We start from the raw sequence: 18,596 nt of genomic DNA on the forward strand, positions 1-18,596 counted from the left end.
TCTCTCTCTCTCTCTCTCTCTCTTAACTCAGCAAACCCATCCCTCAGCGATCCCCAACCTCTTCCTTTCCCTCGTACCGTTCTAATACATACCTACCTACCAACTTACCTACCTACCTACCTACCTACCTACCTACCTACCTACCTACCTACCTATCTACCTACCAACCTTCCCTATCTCGTTTTCACTCCCTCTTTTCTGTCCCCTTCTTCTTCACAAGCGCACAATCACATCGCTATATTACTACTACTAACATTACTACTACTACTACTACTACTACTACATTACTACTACTTCTGGTATTACTGTTAGTACTATTACTACTACCACCACCACCACCACCACCACACTACTACTTCTGATATTACTGTTAGTATTATTACTATTGCACTACTACTACTACTACTATTACTACCACTACTACTTCTAGTATTACTGTTAGTACTATTACTACTGCATTACACTACTACTGTTAGTATTACTACTACTATACTACTACTAATATACTACTACTACTACTACTACTGATACTATCACCATCGAGAATCTTATAACCTTTACTATTTCGTCCTCATCATCATCTCTCTCTCTCTCTTTCTCTCTTTCTTTCTCTCTCTTTTTAGTTTTCTCTCTCGTCCACGTAATCACGTGGATTCCCGAGACTGTATGCGTGTCAGGCTTGCACGAGTTTCTTCGATGCTTAGAAAAAGGATGCAAGAGAGAAGGAGAAAGAGAGACAGAGAAATACTACTCTATCCCTTTCTCTCTCTCTCTCTCTCTCTCTCTTTCTGTTTCTGTCTCTTTCTTTCTTTCTTCTTTTCCTTCTTTCTTTCTTTCTTTCTTTCTTTCTTTCTTTCTTTCTTTCTCGCTCACACCCATATATATACGTATACTCTATCGTATCCTTGTATTCTCGAGAGGGAGTACCACCTAGCATAGCAACTGCTGTTTCTGCATTTCTTAGCAGCGCGCCCCATACGAAATGCCAGTATATTTTAGGCATATAACGGGTGTCTCATTTTGATATAGGTACATACATACTTTTTTAACCGTAGGGACCCTCGTGTCTCGCTCTTCCTTCCTTCCTTCCTTCCTTCTTTCCTTCCTCTTACTCTTCTTCGATATTTCTTCGATAATCGGATAAAAAAAAGTGTTTTATTATGGACTAAGGGAAAGAGCTATACGAACCCCTCTCTAACCCTTTCCTCCACTCTTTTTTTTTACGAATTGTATATACATACATATATACATGCATACATACATCTATATATATATATACATGGAGAGAAAGAGAAAGAGAGAGAGAGAGAGAGAGAGAGAGAGAGAGAGAGAGAAGATAAGAGTTCGTTAAACTCGTGTTGAGATCCATGGCGGAATGTGTTCGCGGAAGTTAATTAATTCGAACGTTAAATTAGCATGATTAAGTAATTTATGACGTATCTATTAATATTTAATAAACGGTGTTAATTATAACCTGCAATAATTTCACGTTTCTCATTATATTTGATAAAATGAAAATTTCTCGTGACGTATAAAACATATACGAATAAAAATAAGAGAAATTGACTTAGAAGAAATATATATATATATATTCAACGCAGCTGTCTCTCTCTCTCTCTCTCTCTCTCTCTCTCTCTCTCTCTCTCTTTTTCTTTCTACGATTCGTTCCTATCGTTGATACCTACGTAGCGTGAAACTCTGTGACATAAGGGAGACCCTTCGCTCGGATTATTGTAACAAACGTGAGAATGGGGCAGGCAGATATTACGGAAGTACCGTAAAACGTCTATGAAATGACGTGTATGAGTTAGTATAGTTTCGATCTCTAAGAGAAAAAAAAAAACAAACAACGGAATAACAATAAAATAAAAATAAGAAAGAAGATGGTAATCAGGAAGATAGTTATCAAAAAAAAAAAGAGAGAGAGAAAGAGACGGTTTACAAAGAAATAATAAAAAAAAAAAAGAAAAAAGGACATCGTCCTTTTCGTTAGAAACGATAGCGTGCACGTTCAACGCCCATTCCCTTCTATTATACAGAGAATTAAATATATATACGTACACATACATACATATACGTAGTATCGTTAGATATATTCACACCATTACACTACGAATATCTATATACTACAACTTGTCGCAAATAGCCGTTCGCATATATGTAATATGTAAAACCTGTTGTGTGAAACTCTCAAGTACTACGAGTCCATCCAACTAACCATCCAACCATCCAAGACCATTCGTCCGTACCAACCATACGTCTATCCAGGAGGAACACTTTAGGTAGATTTTATTGTTGCGCAAACTAGGTGGATTCGTTTCGAGGGGTTGAACTTTTGACACGTAACATGGCTATAGTAGCCATTTAGATGCTGTTACTTTTTTTCTCTTTTTTTTTTTCTTGTCCTTTTCTCTCTCTCTCTCTCTCTCTCTCTCTCTCTCTCTCTTTCTGTATCTATCTGTTTATTTACTTTTCGCGTACAATTCTATCTCCGATAATCTACGTAACAGTTCTTACATTCGCGCTCGTATTTTTAATTCGTACATACATTCCCAAGCTAAATCTCACTTCTCTTTTATTTGTTTAATACGGTTCTCATTATACCCATGGTATTCCGTATCGTATTTAATAGACTCGACGTTAGCGAACAATTCTGCCATTCGCCACACGCTATATAGTGAGAACTCTGAAGAGAGAGTGTGTATATATATATATATATATATATATGATGTATGTACGTTTATATGCATGATACGAATGAGAGGAAGGAGAGAGAAAAAAAAAAGGAAAAAGAAGATAGATGATATATCCATTTTTTCGAGAATCTCGTACGTACGAGAGAAAGAAAATAAAAAATAAAAAGAAAAATAATAATTAAAAGTAAAAAAGAGAAAGAAGAAGAAGAACAAAAAGAAACACTCACAGCTGTGAAGTTTCGAGATCGTATCGATTACCAAAGAGAACGAGAGAGAGAGAGAGAGAGAGAGAGAGAGAAACAAAGAAGAAAAAAAAGATCGTCCTTCAACAATTGATCTACGTACTTAACCATCGACAAGAGAGTATTACCAAGCAAGTAAAAACCGCTTCTTCCACTTGAGACACCATCTAGCTAATTTTTACGAAGGACACGGAAGCGATAATGTCCTTAGAGAATAAACTTTGCAGCTTGATGTTTTCTTCTTCTTCTTCTTCTTCTGCTTCGTATCTCTCGTCTTCTTCTTTTTCTTCTATGGCTTTCTCTTATTTAGACTAGATCTATTCTTCACGAACGAGTCATTCGAGATTAGAAAGAGAAAGATTTTTTTTCAATAATGGACCACCTACCGGAACGGTGAGAGTTTGGTCTCTTTGTAACTTGCGATACATAATATATATATATATATATATATATATATATATTTCTATTCCCGTGAGTAGAACTAGTATTACGATGTATGTAGTATCTCCTTGTCTATTCTTTTCTTCTTACATAGCTTCCTCTCTCTCTCTCTCTCTCTCTCTCTCTCTCTCTCTTTTTCTCTTTCTCTTTCTCTCTGTCTATGTGTCTCTATCTCTTTTTCTCACTCTCTATCTGTCTTTCTCACTCTTTCGTCCTCTGTCTTTCCAACGAAATTTTCCGTTACAATCTTCTTTCCCACAGGATCTTTCTCTCTTTCTCTGATACATTCTTCGGATATACTTTCATCGCAATATGCGACGTCACGTATCACTCTATATGTATAATTTTGAAGGAATGTATGTATGGTGTAATGTATGCATGTCCGGATGTATGTATGTAAAACAAAAGTTCGTTAGCTACCGTTATATGTACACTATATATATGTATATATATATATATATACATACATGCAATATTTTTAAAAAAGTAACTATATTAGATATGAAAAGTATTAATAAAATAACATACTTGGAAATATCTATTAATATTAAAGAATCGAAAGAAATAGAAACGTTTATTGAAAAATATCGAAGAAGAAAATCATATAAAAGAAAATATCGAGAAAATATCGATCTAGAATAATAAATATCTAGTTATTAACGAGGAACGATATTGTCGCCATCTTTCGTCGAATAAAAAAATATGATTCTTTGCGCATCGAGATGCCGCGCTATCGCATGCATATAACTATACAATTTGTAAATGACTTTCTAAAAACATCGTACAATCTTACTATGTACCAAATAAAAGTAGGTCCTAATAGGTTCAAAGGATCATCGTTTATTGGTCGTTACGTCGACCAATCAGAATAGTTCTCGTTGATCGTCACGAGAGTCCAGTCTCGTTTTAATTAAACGCGATCGGTACGTTTTTCGAACGCGAATATATATAATATAAACGTTTCGATATTATATACGTAAATACATACATAATATATACGCATCGAACGCACGACGAATAAATACGTATTTACGTTAATTTACATAAAAGAAGAGATATTGCCAACAGTCGTCGTATATTTACCAAACGTGTTTCTTATATTATTATTATTATTAATATTATTATTATTATTATTATCGTAGCAACGTTCTTTTATATCTCGCATCTCGGACGATTATGTATCGCGATCTTGAAGGACAAAGTCACGGTTATGGATAATCCTAGATACATAAACATTAACTAAGCATGTAAGTAAGTAAATAAGTATCCCTCTCTCTCTCTCTCTCTCTCTCTCTCTCTCTCTCTCTCTCTCTCTCTCTCTCTAAATAGTTTCATTAGTCGTGTTAAGATCGGTCAAATTGAAACGAAGATTTTAGTCGTAAAAGTGATCTCGATCAGTACGTTCCATCGGTTCGCGTCGAGATACTACTTCTATATCGTCTTGATCGTTTTCCTCCTTTTCTCCTTTTTCTCCTTTTCCTCTTATTTTTCCTCCTTGTTTATTTATTCATCGTTTTTCTTTTCTTTTCCTTATTCCTACATCTAATTCGAATCCAATCTCTCGTGAGAAAGTGAAATTAGAAAGTGTGAAGTTAGAAATTATTCGTAATCATGCTTAAAGTACAAATGTATAACAACAATTTTATATCGAAGGGTTGTCAACCATGCGGTAAGAAATAATCATAATAATAGTAATCATGATAATAGTAATCATAATAATAGTAATAATATTAACGGCTAAAAGATCTTTTCGAAACCTTATAAAAAACTTCTCGATATACATATATATATATATATACATATATACGATTCTCGATATATATATACATATCTGTATATATATATATATATATATGATTGGAATGCGTTCAAATATTGTGTAGTAATTTAAGTATTGGTTAGAGGGAAAGTTCGATATAATGCAGACACCTGGCCTCTTCGAAAGAAAAAGAAAAACGTTATGTGTAATAAATACGTATTTATATCTCTACATACATACATATATATATATATATATATATATATATTACACACACAATATACATACATACATATGAATGTATATACGTTCCTGGACTAGTGTACGTATACGCGTAAGTGTGAGTATTTAGATATGGACGACATACGAGTTCGGAAAGCAGCCAACGAAGTTTCTCGTAGGGAAAAAAAAGAAAAGAGAAAAAGAAAGAGAAAAAAAAGAAAAGAAAAGAAAAGAAAAGAAAAGAAAAGAAAAGAAAAGAAAAGAATACTCCCTGTTGCTCAGTCGACTAATGCCGCTCGAACGCGTTCGCATAACCTCTTGATCCTGATTAGAATACTGAAAAGAGGTGGGTCTCTCTCTCTCTCTCTCACACACACATATTCTCTCACTCTCTCTGTCCATCCATCTATCCATCCATCCATCCATCCATCCATCCATCCATCCATCCATACGTTCATCCATCCATCCATCCATCCATCCATACGTTCATCCATTCGTTTGTCCATCCTTTCGATGAAACGGATTTCAACATGGCGGTTAACAAAACGTGGCGTACGACATTCTTACATTAACGACATTCTTACATTAACGACATTACACGCATATGTATGTACGTATATATATTGTGTGTTATGTATATATGCATATAACGGATCGCACGTGCGTTTAGAAAGAGAGAACCGAGAAAACCCCGGAAGCTAAGCTTTACCGTTTCCTTTCTCTTTCTCTTTCTTTCTCTTTTGCTCTTTCTCTTATTCATAGGAGAGAGAAACCGGTAGAATGTTGTATAGATTGTTGTGTGCGTATGTATGTGTTGTGGCGTAAGAACGATGGGAATTTTCATGGGAAAAATGATTTCTCTTATACTCGTTCTGTCCTTAAACCCTGTAGTTTAAGGGTCAGAGTTCAAATTGACCGCGGTACAAAACAGGTTGTATAAGAACGTCTAAATACGTTGACCCAATGAACCAATTCTATTCGCGTTTATATGTAGATACGTATATTATATATATATATGTGTGTGTATGTATATTATATATATATATATATATATGTATAATATACTAGTCCTTACGTGTTGCTTATTCTATGAGAACGACCTTTCTCTCTCACGACTTTCTTCTTATGTTATATTAACGATTTTCATTTCATCCGAGATTTTTCGATATATCTATCATTGTATATTATAATAATAATAATATATTTATATATATATATATATTTATACAAAGTTCGTTATTATATTATTGAAAATAGATATATACATATGCATATGATATGTATGTGTGTGTGTATATATATATATATATATATATATATATAAAATATGATTCGAAAAGTTTGATTTTTAATGAAATCTCTTTTCGTTTGTTTCTCTCTTTTGTTGTTTGTTTTCCTGTTTCATTTTATATATTTCTTTTTTAATGTTTCCTATCAAGCAGTAAGTCGCATAATTTATCGATCATACAAGTCAAGATTTTTTATTTATTTCTTTTCTTTTCTTTTTTCGTTTCTTTTAGGTTATACCTTCCTAGGATCGTCGCTCGTGGTGGAGCCATCTGTGGCCAGCGGTGCGAAGAAACGGTGAGTTTCTAATCGAGCGTAGAAACACGCTATTTTATTTCTTTATTCTCTTTTTTCTTTGTTTCTTTATTTCTTTTTTTCTGTGTTTCTTAAAATACCACAGCTATTTTGATTCGATTATATCTGTAATATAAAAACGACGAAGTGTTTGACCATGAAAAACTACGATTATTGCGCGATTAACATTAAAAATGTTTTAGACGAAAGTTTAACAAGGATACGATATGACGTGATTAGTTTTTCTCTTTTTTCCTTTTTTCTCTTTATTAAGGAGGATTTTCTAAAGGTCGTTCAATATCTAGATCAAGTTCGTCGTTTTAAACGAAATCTCATATATTTTATTACGTTAATCGATCGACCTCGTGATTCTGTTAAAAAAAAAAAAAAAAAGGAAATTAAAAAGTAAAATTAAAAAAGTAAAGTTATTAGCAAATACAAACGTTATTATGAAATCAGTAGAAAATAATTCTTTTTTGTTCTTTTTCGAAATATTTCGATAAAAATATCTCCTCGATTAATCAATTTTTGTTGATGCTTTAATAGTATCTTTTTTTTTTTTTTTTTAAATTTTATTTTCTCGTCGAGCTGTGTCGATTGATGCATTAGAAAATGTGTGATACAGTTTGAAAAAAAAAAAAGCAGGATTATATTGACTTTCCCATAATTTTTACGCAATAGAATACGATCTCCGCTCGTCTCTCTCGAATGGCATTTCAATTTTAATTGATACATTTCTCATTAAAATTATTATTTATGCAATAATCGAAGTTATTCTCCAGTGACTTCGATCTTCATTGTTTCATCTTGTGTATGTATGCACGCACACAACATATATACATATATATTTTTTTTTTACATACTCGCACATATACGTGTAATATATTTTAATAACATAAATAAACGATACGATCGTGTATTATATCAAAGTCGAATTTCGACACTTCAGTTGGTAGAAATATGTATGCATTTTTTCTTTTTAATAATTTTTTTTCGATCTTTTTTTTTTTATTTCAATTTTTTTTTTTTCCTTTATTTTCTTCGCTCCCTCCAACGGCTGCCACTCTTTTTGGTAATTACACGTCGTATATTAAATTAATTTTAAAGAACCGAAAAAGAAAAAGTCGGGACACAACTGACGTTCACCCGGGATATCGTGTATTAATTTGTTTCCGGAGTAGGAGGGAGGGCGGGAGGGAGAGAGGGGTAGAAGAGGAATTAAATACAATGTTACGCTCGTGTCATTATCGATCGTGTTCATTCTCTTTTTTTTTTTTTTTTTTTTTTTTGATAATAAACAAAAAAAAATTCGATTTCGATGAGGCTATCTTGATTACTTATTTATTCACATACTTTCGGAATAATAAATGAAGTATGTTTACGTGAATTAAACACAAATTATTCTCTTGGCGCGCATGTCAGACATTATTACGTCAATGACGGTGTTATTAATATTTAATCGTCAAAAAAAAAAAAAAATAGCTCGTTGTAGTAAAATGCTCTCATATTTTTTTTTTTTTTTTTAATTCTGAAAAGGAAAAAACTGATCGACTATGAAAAGTCGTCGATATTAACGAAATTAAAAAAAGAAACAAAAAATAGATACATATAATTAATTCTCTCTCCTATCAAACACATCACTGTGACGTTATTAAAATTAATTCGTTTCGTTTAAAGAAAGAAAGGAAGAAAAAAAAGATGAATAAAAAAAAAGGCACCTTGTTGTAGAACATATGCACTCGAATATTCGTCGTTTAACGACTGACGATGATTTTTATACATAAAAGTAATAACAGAGTGATAAAAAAACAAACAAACAAAAATTACCATTAACGTAAAATCTGCCGTTGAAAAGTTATATTCGGTTAGGTTTGTAATAAGGAGCATGCTGGCATTTAGGATATGAGAAGGTTTAATGAGTTAATAATACACCGGACGTCGTAATCCGATAAGAAATCGCGCGGCTTTTTAAATTCTTTTCCGTAAAGAGTAAGAAACAGAGAGAGAGAGAGAGAGAGAGAGAGAGAGAGAGAGATAGATAGATCAACGGAGAGAAAGAGAGAGATAGAGATTTTTATACACATATACGTAATATGTATTTACAGGATCGTTGAGCTTCCGGTGATACTCAATCGATAATGTAACATTACATTTTGCCTGGGTTATAAAAGTGCATCGTACGATATTTAAGTACGATATTTACGTGCCTTTCAACCATTTATCTTGTTAACAAATTTATGTATGTAATTTTTCGTAAAAAAATTTCAAAAGGAGGGAGGGAGACGACGACGACGACGACGACGACACAACTTGCGATCGAAAAATATAAGGAGAAGAAAAAGTGGAAAAAGAGAGAAGGGATCAGAGAAAAGGGCGGGTTGGGTTGGATTGGGGTGGGTCTTGGAAAGGCAGTAAAAGGGTGAATGTTGCACGTAATGCAGGCATAACGAGGTGCATAATTGATCGCACGCGAGTAAATGTGCACTGCGTTAAGAGATGGAGAACGAATTTTTACGCGTGAATTTAAAAGTCGGTACGTGTATGCATACACACACTGACACATACTTGTCGTGTACGTAGATAAAAATTATCGAGAATTATATCAGTGGAACTCAATCCTATGTGAAAATTTCTAAGAATATCTCTCTCTCTCTCTCTCTCTCTCTCTCTCTCTCTCTCTCTCTCCGTGTGTTTTTCTTTTCTCTTTCTTTTTCTTTGTTAAACAAACGTGAGATCATTTCTACGAAATCTGTTAACCGTTGAGAGACAATAAATAATAAACAAATGATCGAACGTGCTAACAACAATAACGTTTGACCTATCTAAGCCCTCACGTGTATGTAGTTATACGTTTGTATGTATTATAGGTATGATCTTTAGGCTTTATCCGTGTGTAGGTTTGTTTGTTTACATATATGTGTACCTAGCTATTTCGTCTTATTCGTTTGCATGCGATGTTATATGTCTATTGTATACATCTATCTACGTATTTATCTCGATCGAGACGTATCCGCTAATTTAATCTTCCTCATTTTCTTCGCACGCTTACGAACATACACATGGACATGGACGGTGGTGCGTATATATTTCTATATACATATATTTACATATATACATATATATATTATTTATATACATTGTAAGTAGGCAATATTACATATATACGTTAATCGATTAAAATTAGAAGATAACATTTATATATATATATATATATATATACATATATACGTAGGTGATTTATAATCTTGTACGATAATCACAAAAATTTTCGACTTTTATGAACGATTTGAAAGTTTATTAGAAAACTAATTACGCAAAATTTTATGTAATACATGCACCTTATGATTCGTTATATTACGAGAAGGAGAGAAATATCGTTAATTATTCGAGAAATATATCGCGAAAGATCTTCAAGATTTATCTAATGATCGTAAGATAGAGATAGAGATAGAAATAGAGATACATATATATATATATGTACATTGACCGATTGAAATTAAAATATATACACACACACACACACACACACACACACACACATATATAACATACGTAGATGCGTTATAATCTTTTATACGATAATCACTACGCTTTCGATTTCAATGAATGATTTGAACAAATTTTATAATACGAAAGTAAAGCAAATTTTTTATGATACAAAGTAAAGCAAAAAAAAAAAAAAAAAAAAGAAAATGAAGAAAAATAAATAAACATTCTCCGCTATACGTTTTCTCATATATGCGTTACATATATCATGTGTTAGCTTATGAAGTTACGAGAAAAATTTCAAGAAGAAGAAAAAGAAAGAAAAAGAAAAGGAAAATTATTCCCTCCAAGATTTATCTAAAGTGTCTGAGAGAGAGATGGAGATTGTTTGGGAGCCTCTGTGTAACATAGATAGGTAGGTAGGTAGGTTGGTAGGTTGGTAGGTAGATAGGTAGGTAGGTAGGTAGGGTAGGTAGGTAGTGTAGGCAGCCTCTCTCTTACTCGGCGGTAAAACAGACGGTCGAAAAAAAATGTGGCACCTGCCTTCTCCTTACGAGCACCGAACCGAACCAAACCGAACCCAGGCTGCTCGTTCGCTCGTGCCACAACTGCAATCTGTTATTTCACCATCCCCTGGACGAAGTAGTCTCTCTTACTTTTTTTTCTTTTCCTTCTCTTTTCTTTTTTCTTCTTTTCTTATTTTTTTCTCTATCTCTCTCTTTCTCTTTTTCGTCTTCGTTTTCGTCTTCGTCTTTTTCTTCTTTTCTCCTTGTTACTCTCTCCTTTTACTTTCTACTTCTCTCTTTATCTAACAACGTCAAAGAGAGAGAGAGAGAGAGAGAGAGAGAGAGAGAGAGAGAGAGAGAGAGAGAGAGAGAGAGAGAGAGAGAAAGGAGAGAACTTCATCGACGACGTCTTGAACGTTAAGACCTGCAATCTCGTTCGTTCGACGATATTTTTCAACGCCCTAATAGAGTATTGCGTTGATTAAAGAAAAAGAAAAAAGAGAAAGAAAAGGAAGAAGAAAAATTTCGACGACTTGTTTAATACCGTTTGATTTATTTCAAAACATTTTTTTTAAAGGATTCCTTCGTATAGGATTCATTTTTGTATATTGAGATTGATTTTGATATTAAACAGCCGATAACGTTTGTTTTATTTTATTTTATTTTATTTTATTTTATTTCATTTTGTTTATTTATTTATATATATTTTTTTTTCTCTTCGAGAATCTCCCTCGAGATTTTTTCCAACGTCTGGTAATATCGTTTCGATTTGATTTAATTTCAAATGAGAAAATCATTCGCGTTGGTTATTTATTTATTTATTTATTTTTTTTTCATGTCTCTTTATATATTGGCTTTGATTTACGATACATAACGACAACGTTTATTTATTTATTCATTCATTTGCTTTTTCTCATACCTCGTAATATTATCTCATTGATTCTATTTCGAAAAATATCAAAAGTTATTATTATAAGGATGATTATAATAAACTAGTTGTACGAAGGATCATCAATAAAATATTTCCATCTAATAATTAATTTATAAAAGCGAAATGAAAGAAGATAAAATGAAAAATAACATTCGCATAATCTCTACTGGTTATATACATACATACATACATTATATATATATATATATATATGCACTTATGCGACACATTATTCATAGTATACACGTTGTCGGACATTATGCGATATACCTTCTACTAGGATAATAGGAACGATTAATAATAACGTCCGTGGTTAGAACTCTTGTATCGTTACGCAAGGATCACCTCCGAATAACCATGACATTGTATAAATGATAGAATCGATATTTAAACCGGTTTGACACCTTAGCTCCATAAGAATTTGTCTAATCGCACATTAAACGTATCTTACGTGTGAAACACAGAACTTGCCAATTTACATACCTATGTTGTATTAATTCTTTTCCTTCTCGTCGATATTAAAAAATAAAAGAAGAAAAGAAGAAAAAGAGGGTGGGAGAAGAGGAGAGGGGAGGGGTTTAATTGGGCGATCGAAGAAACGACGTAGAAATTTCTTGCGATAAATACGTAAACACTTTATCGTTGTTAACTTTTTATTTTATTTTATTTTTTTTTTTTTTATTTTTCGGATGAGCTCATCCACTTTTCGAGTAGTCATCCTTTTCGTCGAATTTTACCACGATAGAATTTTACCACGAAAGAAAAAAAAAAGAAAGAAAGAAAGAAAAGAAGAAGAAGAAGAAGAAGAAGAAGAAGAAGAATAAAAAAAAAAAAATCTTGCCGAGACTTCCAGCAGTGTCAACCGAGTTTCTCTCGTCTTTATTCTTAGAGTTTCGTTACGATGAATGACTTAAACATTCATTTCCATATAAGCCGATATGGTTCAAATGTAAAGTACGAAGCTGCTGTTCAGGAATGAGTTCCATGGTATATAACGCGTGTGGAATAAAGGAAAAAGAAAGAGAGAGACAGAGAGAGAGAGAGAAAGATAGATAGAAAGAAAGAGAGGAGGAAGAAGTAGAGGAAGAAGAAGAAGAAGAAGAAGAGGAGAGAAAGAAAGAAAGAAAGAAAGAAATAGATAGATAGATACGTAGAGATTGAAAAAGAGAAAGAGAGAGATAGTGGTAGTAGCAGTAGTAGTAGAAGTAGTAGTAGTAACCAGCAGAAACTGGTAGAAGTGAAAACTAGTTTAAAAGACCAGGGGGTCTGACCCCTCGCGTTCAGTTCAGTTCAGTTCAGTTCAGTTCAGTTCAGTTCGGTTCAGTTTACAATGCTTATATCCCATGGGATCCACTACTCTGTTTCTAATTCCATCTTCTTTAACAGAGAGAGATAGATAGATAGAAGTCTGCACGCTCTCATCGACTATACTACTTACTTTGCGAGATGTTAAAGCGGTATATAAGCGCGCATCTTCTATAACCGAGAGTGTGAGAACCGAATGATCGAGAAACGAGATTCATCGAAAATGCGGGGCCCTACCTTAAGAATCTTATTCTTACCGAACGAGAGAACAAAAAAAAAAAGAAAAAGAGAGTCGTCCTTTTTCCCCTCTCCTCCTCAAAAAAAAAAAAAAAGAAAGAATGGGAGGAGAAAGATGAATTCTTCTTTTTAGTTATTTATTTATTTATCTATTCATTTTTCTAACGGACGAATTAATCGATGATATTGCGAATAATTAATTCGATCGATTCTCATTTTGTTTTGGATATTAATCGGTAAAGAAAGAAACGGAATTTGAATTATCGATATATATATGTATGTATGTATGTATGTATATATGTATATATATATATATATATATATATATATGTATGAATAAGACGAAAAGCGCATGAATGCGGTTAGACCGCATTAAACCGCAATAGTCGACTCTTATTACAACTCTTGAGTTAGAGACCTGCACTTTGTGGTGTGCATCGACAACAATGGCAGCACGTGCAATGTGCATTATCCCCGACTTGCATACGCGTCGACGCGGTAGTAAACCGGCTCGCAAAGTGCACCGTCTTTAACTGGACCGTCGGCACAACAAATGTACGTGTGCATATACGTATGTAAATATGTAAGTATCAAAATAACAGTGCAACATCGGTCGATTTCATTTTGTAAAACGAACTATATCAATTTTTCTTTAACAATTTGATCATATCGTATATCGTGAAATTTCTATTGCTATACTATACAAATATACATATATATATATATATATATATATATATATATATATATATAGTGTCGATTAAACGTAATTTTTTCTATATAATTTTAGAATCTCGTGTAGATGCATTTTACATACCAAGTAAACATATAAATTTTAATATTCTCCAATAAGATTCATTAAACAAACTAATGAATGAATGATCTATTATTGAATGATACAATATTATATTCCATAATTCATTTATTAGTATACATTATTATATAGTAGATCTATTATTTTATTCACTTAAAAAAAAACGAACGAACGAACGAACGAACGAACGAACGAACGAACGAATGAATAAACAAAAAATACAAAATACCAAATAAATTAGAAAAGGTATAAATAATTATATATAAAAAGATCTATGTATCAGGTAGTACTATGTCGAAAATAGGGGGGAACGGAGTTAACTCATTCGTAAATGGTGGTCGCACGCGTAAATCGGATTAATTTCCGTATAGAATATCTGTATGCACTTTGGTATTGGGGACTGCACTTTTCTCATTTGCATAACAAGGCCACTGCATCTAGTAACTCATACGTAAGGTCAGTCAGGTTACGCGATATGTACTACGGGATAGGGGAGTCGAGTAAGAGAGAGAAAGAGAGATCCCCTCCCCTCCTCCTCCTTCTCTTCAACCCCCGTAACCGGTGTTTCTATTAGTCGAATGCACTTTGCACATAACTTCCGCTTGCATTTGAGAGTCCGGTGCAACCCCATCTTTCTCTTACAATACATATACACGCACATACGTATATATATACATATACAGACAGATAGACATGGAGACACACGTGTGTGTGTGTATATATACTTTGTTTGTTACCTGAACATTTCAATTTGTTTCTTTTTTCATTATCTTCGTGATCACGAAGATAATACGTATATACGATTTAAATCGTGGTTATGTATATGTATATATATATATATTGTTATGTAATTCAAATTTCTTTTTTAAAAATAAACGTAAGCGTGAATCAATGGTCATATGTGGTAGTGATGGTGAATGGATCGTAACGTAATCGTTAATCTAATTCATGATCGAACGTGGAACTGAATGAAAAGAAGAAGGAAAGAGAATGGAATAAAAATTCGCGATAACAATATATTTGAATTGTATATATTTTTATTTTTATTTTAGCTATTATTATCGATTATTGAAATAGAACAATTTTCTTTGAACTCGTTACATAGATACGAATCGTATAATCAACGTAATATCAAACAAATAGATTGTCATAAACTGGTAAATACCATTTTCATTTCTTTTTTTTTTTTTTTTTTTTTTTTTTTTTTTAAATTCTAAAAACGATATCGTAATATAATTTAAAAAATCTCGATCTTTTTTCTCAAATTTTATCGAAAAGACGAGAGTCGAACATAGACATAATATATATATATATTCTATATGCGAATTGGTCAATTACATATTGAAAGATAGACGAGACATAGACCACCCGTGAAATATAAAACAAATATCGATATCCTGAACTAACAGATACCGAACATTAATAATTTCTTCTTTCTTTTTCTTTTTTATTCATTTTTTTCCTCTCCTCCTCCAGCGAAAGACATCTTATCGTAATATAATTAAGTCTCAATGAACATATATCATTGAAATTTAAGCGGATCGAAACGTTTATCTTTTATATACCTATTAACTACACATATTCGATGCAAATGAGTCAACGTACTTGCTTACTTGCTTACTTACTTTACGTATAACCGCACGCACATGTAATCAATTAAGAAGAGTAGCAAGGTATACTTTTATCGATGATTGGGGCACGTGCGGGTCCACCTTTATTCGCCTCGATGTGATACAAAAAATATATATTAAGAATAAAAAGAGGAAGAAGAAAACGAAGAAAAATTAAAGAAGAAAAAATAACGGATCGAGAGAGAGAGAGAGAGAGAGAGAGAGAGAGAGAGAGAGAGAGAGAGAGAGAGAGAGAGAGAGAGAGAGAAAGAGAGAGAAAAAAAACAAGCAGAAGAAACATTTTTTAATATTCAGAAAAAAATGAATGACATAGAGCCAGATAGACAGACAGATAGATAGAGAAAAAAACGAGAGAGAGAGAGAGAAAGAGATAATAAGACATACATAAGAAAGAGAGAGAGAAAGAGGAAGCTGTCACGAATTGGCGAAGATGCATCTGTACTGGTCTCTCCCTCTCCCGATTCGTTGCACTCGGCGCGTGCCGTGTCTTCTCTTTCTCTCTCTCTTTCTCTCTCACTTAGTCTTTTCGCCCCTCCAACCAAGCAGTGGCGGCAGCAGCAACAGCAGCAGCAACAGCAGCAGTAGCAGCAGCCCTTTACTCCTCGAGGGCTCGCTAGAATACTACGTACCGACGCCGTTCGCGACGGTGCATCCTGCGCGTGCACTTGTTGCACGTCTCGATGCAAGCAAGCAAGCAAGCAAGCAAGCAAGCAAGCAGGCCGGCTGGAACCGCGCACGCGCCTTTTAACTCGAATTTCTTCTTATTGCGTTGATCCGATCGAGCCACGAACGAAAGCGAAACGATTCACCTCACCCTCCTTCCTCCCTATCTACCTCCTCCTCTTTCTCCTTATTCCTTCCTCCTTCTTCTCTCTCTCTTTTTTCTTTTTATTTTTTTCTTTCTTTTTCTTTCTCTCTTTTCGAGCGTAGCGAATAAAAAAATTATGAGTCTGTGATAGAGAGAGAAAAAGTTCGTTGACTTTATATTAGTTTTTTTATTTTCTTGTGAATATATATATATATATATATATATATATATATATGCATATATATGTGTATGCATGAATATGCGTATGTGTGTGTATGGAAAAAAATGCGAGTTAAGTCGGTTGTAATCTTGTAATTTATCGGACAACTCCAGTACACTTCGTACTTGTTATTCTTATTTTTTTTTTCTTTCTCTTTTTCTTTTTCTTTTTCTATAAAGTCTCCTCGCACGAAGGAAAAGACAGGGGACTACTCCTCTTTTGCGCACTTCGTATTACACGTTCTGCGTGTTTCCCTTTAATAACTCGAATGAAAATTGAGACGAAGAATTTTATATATATATATATATATAAAAAAGAGAGAAAGGAAGAGAGTGAGGGAACTGTAAAGAGTTATATTCCATATACAATTCGGTTTCTTCTTTCGATAATCGTATGGCGGGAGGGCGAATAAAATAAAGAAAAAAAAAAAAAAAAGAAAAAGAGAAAGAAAAAATAAGGGAAAAGAGAAAAATGTGCTTGGTCGCGACTTTCCAGAAGAGATAAGATTTTCTTTGTTAACCTTGAAAGACGATTTTTGAAGGGGGTGGAACATTTTCTTTTTCATTCTTTCGCTCATTTTTCTTTTTTCTTTTATATATATATATATATTCATTTTATGGATGTACTTGCACGAAACGTATAACTACACGCTCGACGGGCAGAAAATATATTTTACGACGGAGAAACGTGTTCAACGAGGTAGATCGGATGCATGCTATGTTGTATACTACATATTACAATATACACATGTTGATGATGTAAGATTACAAGAGGTCTTGTAGTGGAAGGAAAAGGTAGGGACACGCCGAAAGGAATTATATCAATAAAATCTTTCTCTTTTTTCTCTCTCTCTCTCTCTCTCTTTTATCTTTCTGCTAAAGTCAAACTCCGAGAACGAACGTTTGTTATATACCGTGCAAATAACACGTAAGCTATTCCTATGAGACACGGATTATAACGTTAGAGATCTTTTGTTGTGCCATTTGAATGCAATGCTTATTAAAAAAAGAGAACGAAAAAAACGACTTTGCAAAATAAACATCAGAGTGACCGGGTTCATCTCCCTTCGTCTTTATTCCCCTTGATCTCACTGTCACACGTACTATCTCTCTTTCCCTCTCTCTATTGCTCTCATTTTTTCTCTCCGTTCTTTCCTTCCTTCCTTCCTTCCTTCCTTCCTTCCTTCCTTCCTTCCTATCTTTACTTTTCTCTTAGTAGAATCTCGCGAATAATGTGAAAACAAAACGACCGGTGGACCTGCCCAGTAGGATCTCTTCTTCTTCTTCCGATGTTTGCTCAAAGTATCCTGACTACTACGAAGCCTTCGAGGGCTGAGAAAGAGAGAGAAAGAGAAAGAGAAAGAGAATGAGAGAAAGAGAGAGGGAAGAGAAGTTCTTTTCTCTCGGTATACGGGGAGCAACTCGTGCAGCTGCTTTCGCACAATCTTTGGAGCCCAGCACGCGCGTTCTACCGTAGATTATCTCGAAGGAATCCCATTCACAGGGAACTGCATCTCCCGGTACGAGAAAGAAGGAAAGAGAAAGAGAAAGAAAGGGAGAGAGAGTGAGAGAGAGAGAGAGAGAGAGAGAGAGAGAGAGAGAGAGAGGGAGAAAGAATTTCGTTACGAACTGTGCTATACATTGCTATATCTTATTGCGAAAACATTGTTTATAGAATATTGAAATCGAGTAAACTTTAAGAATAACGAAGCTCTCTC

The 18,596-nt window shown here is 33.7% G+C and overlaps 1 protein-coding gene across 6 annotated transcripts in view; it reads left to right on the forward strand.

Moving 5' to 3' along the window:
- LOC122636604 (insulin-like growth factor 2 mRNA-binding protein 1) overlaps positions 1-18,596 on the forward strand; it is a 121,656-nt gene that overhangs the window by 16,800 nt on the left and 86,260 nt on the right. For 2 of the 6 annotated variants that reach the window (XM_043827993.1, XM_043827995.1), the window contains exons 1-2: positions 5,459-5,706; positions 6,881-6,944. In XM_043827993.1, the coding sequence (XP_043683928.1) occupies positions 5,493-5,706; positions 6,881-6,944 (278 nt within the window). In that variant the 5' untranslated portion in view covers positions 5,459-5,492. Of the gene's footprint in view, positions 1-4,759; positions 5,049-5,458; positions 5,707-6,880; positions 6,945-18,596 lie in introns of those variants that run through there. The other 4 variants (XM_043827994.1, XM_043827996.1, XM_043827997.1 and 1 more) reach the window with 3 other exon arrangements.

This window comes from Vespula pensylvanica, chromosome 22 (genome assembly GCF_014466175.1).
Source record: "Vespula pensylvanica isolate Volc-1 chromosome 22, ASM1446617v1, whole genome shotgun sequence".
NCBI classification, from domain to species: Eukaryota; Metazoa; Arthropoda; class Insecta; order Hymenoptera; family Vespidae; genus Vespula; species Vespula pensylvanica.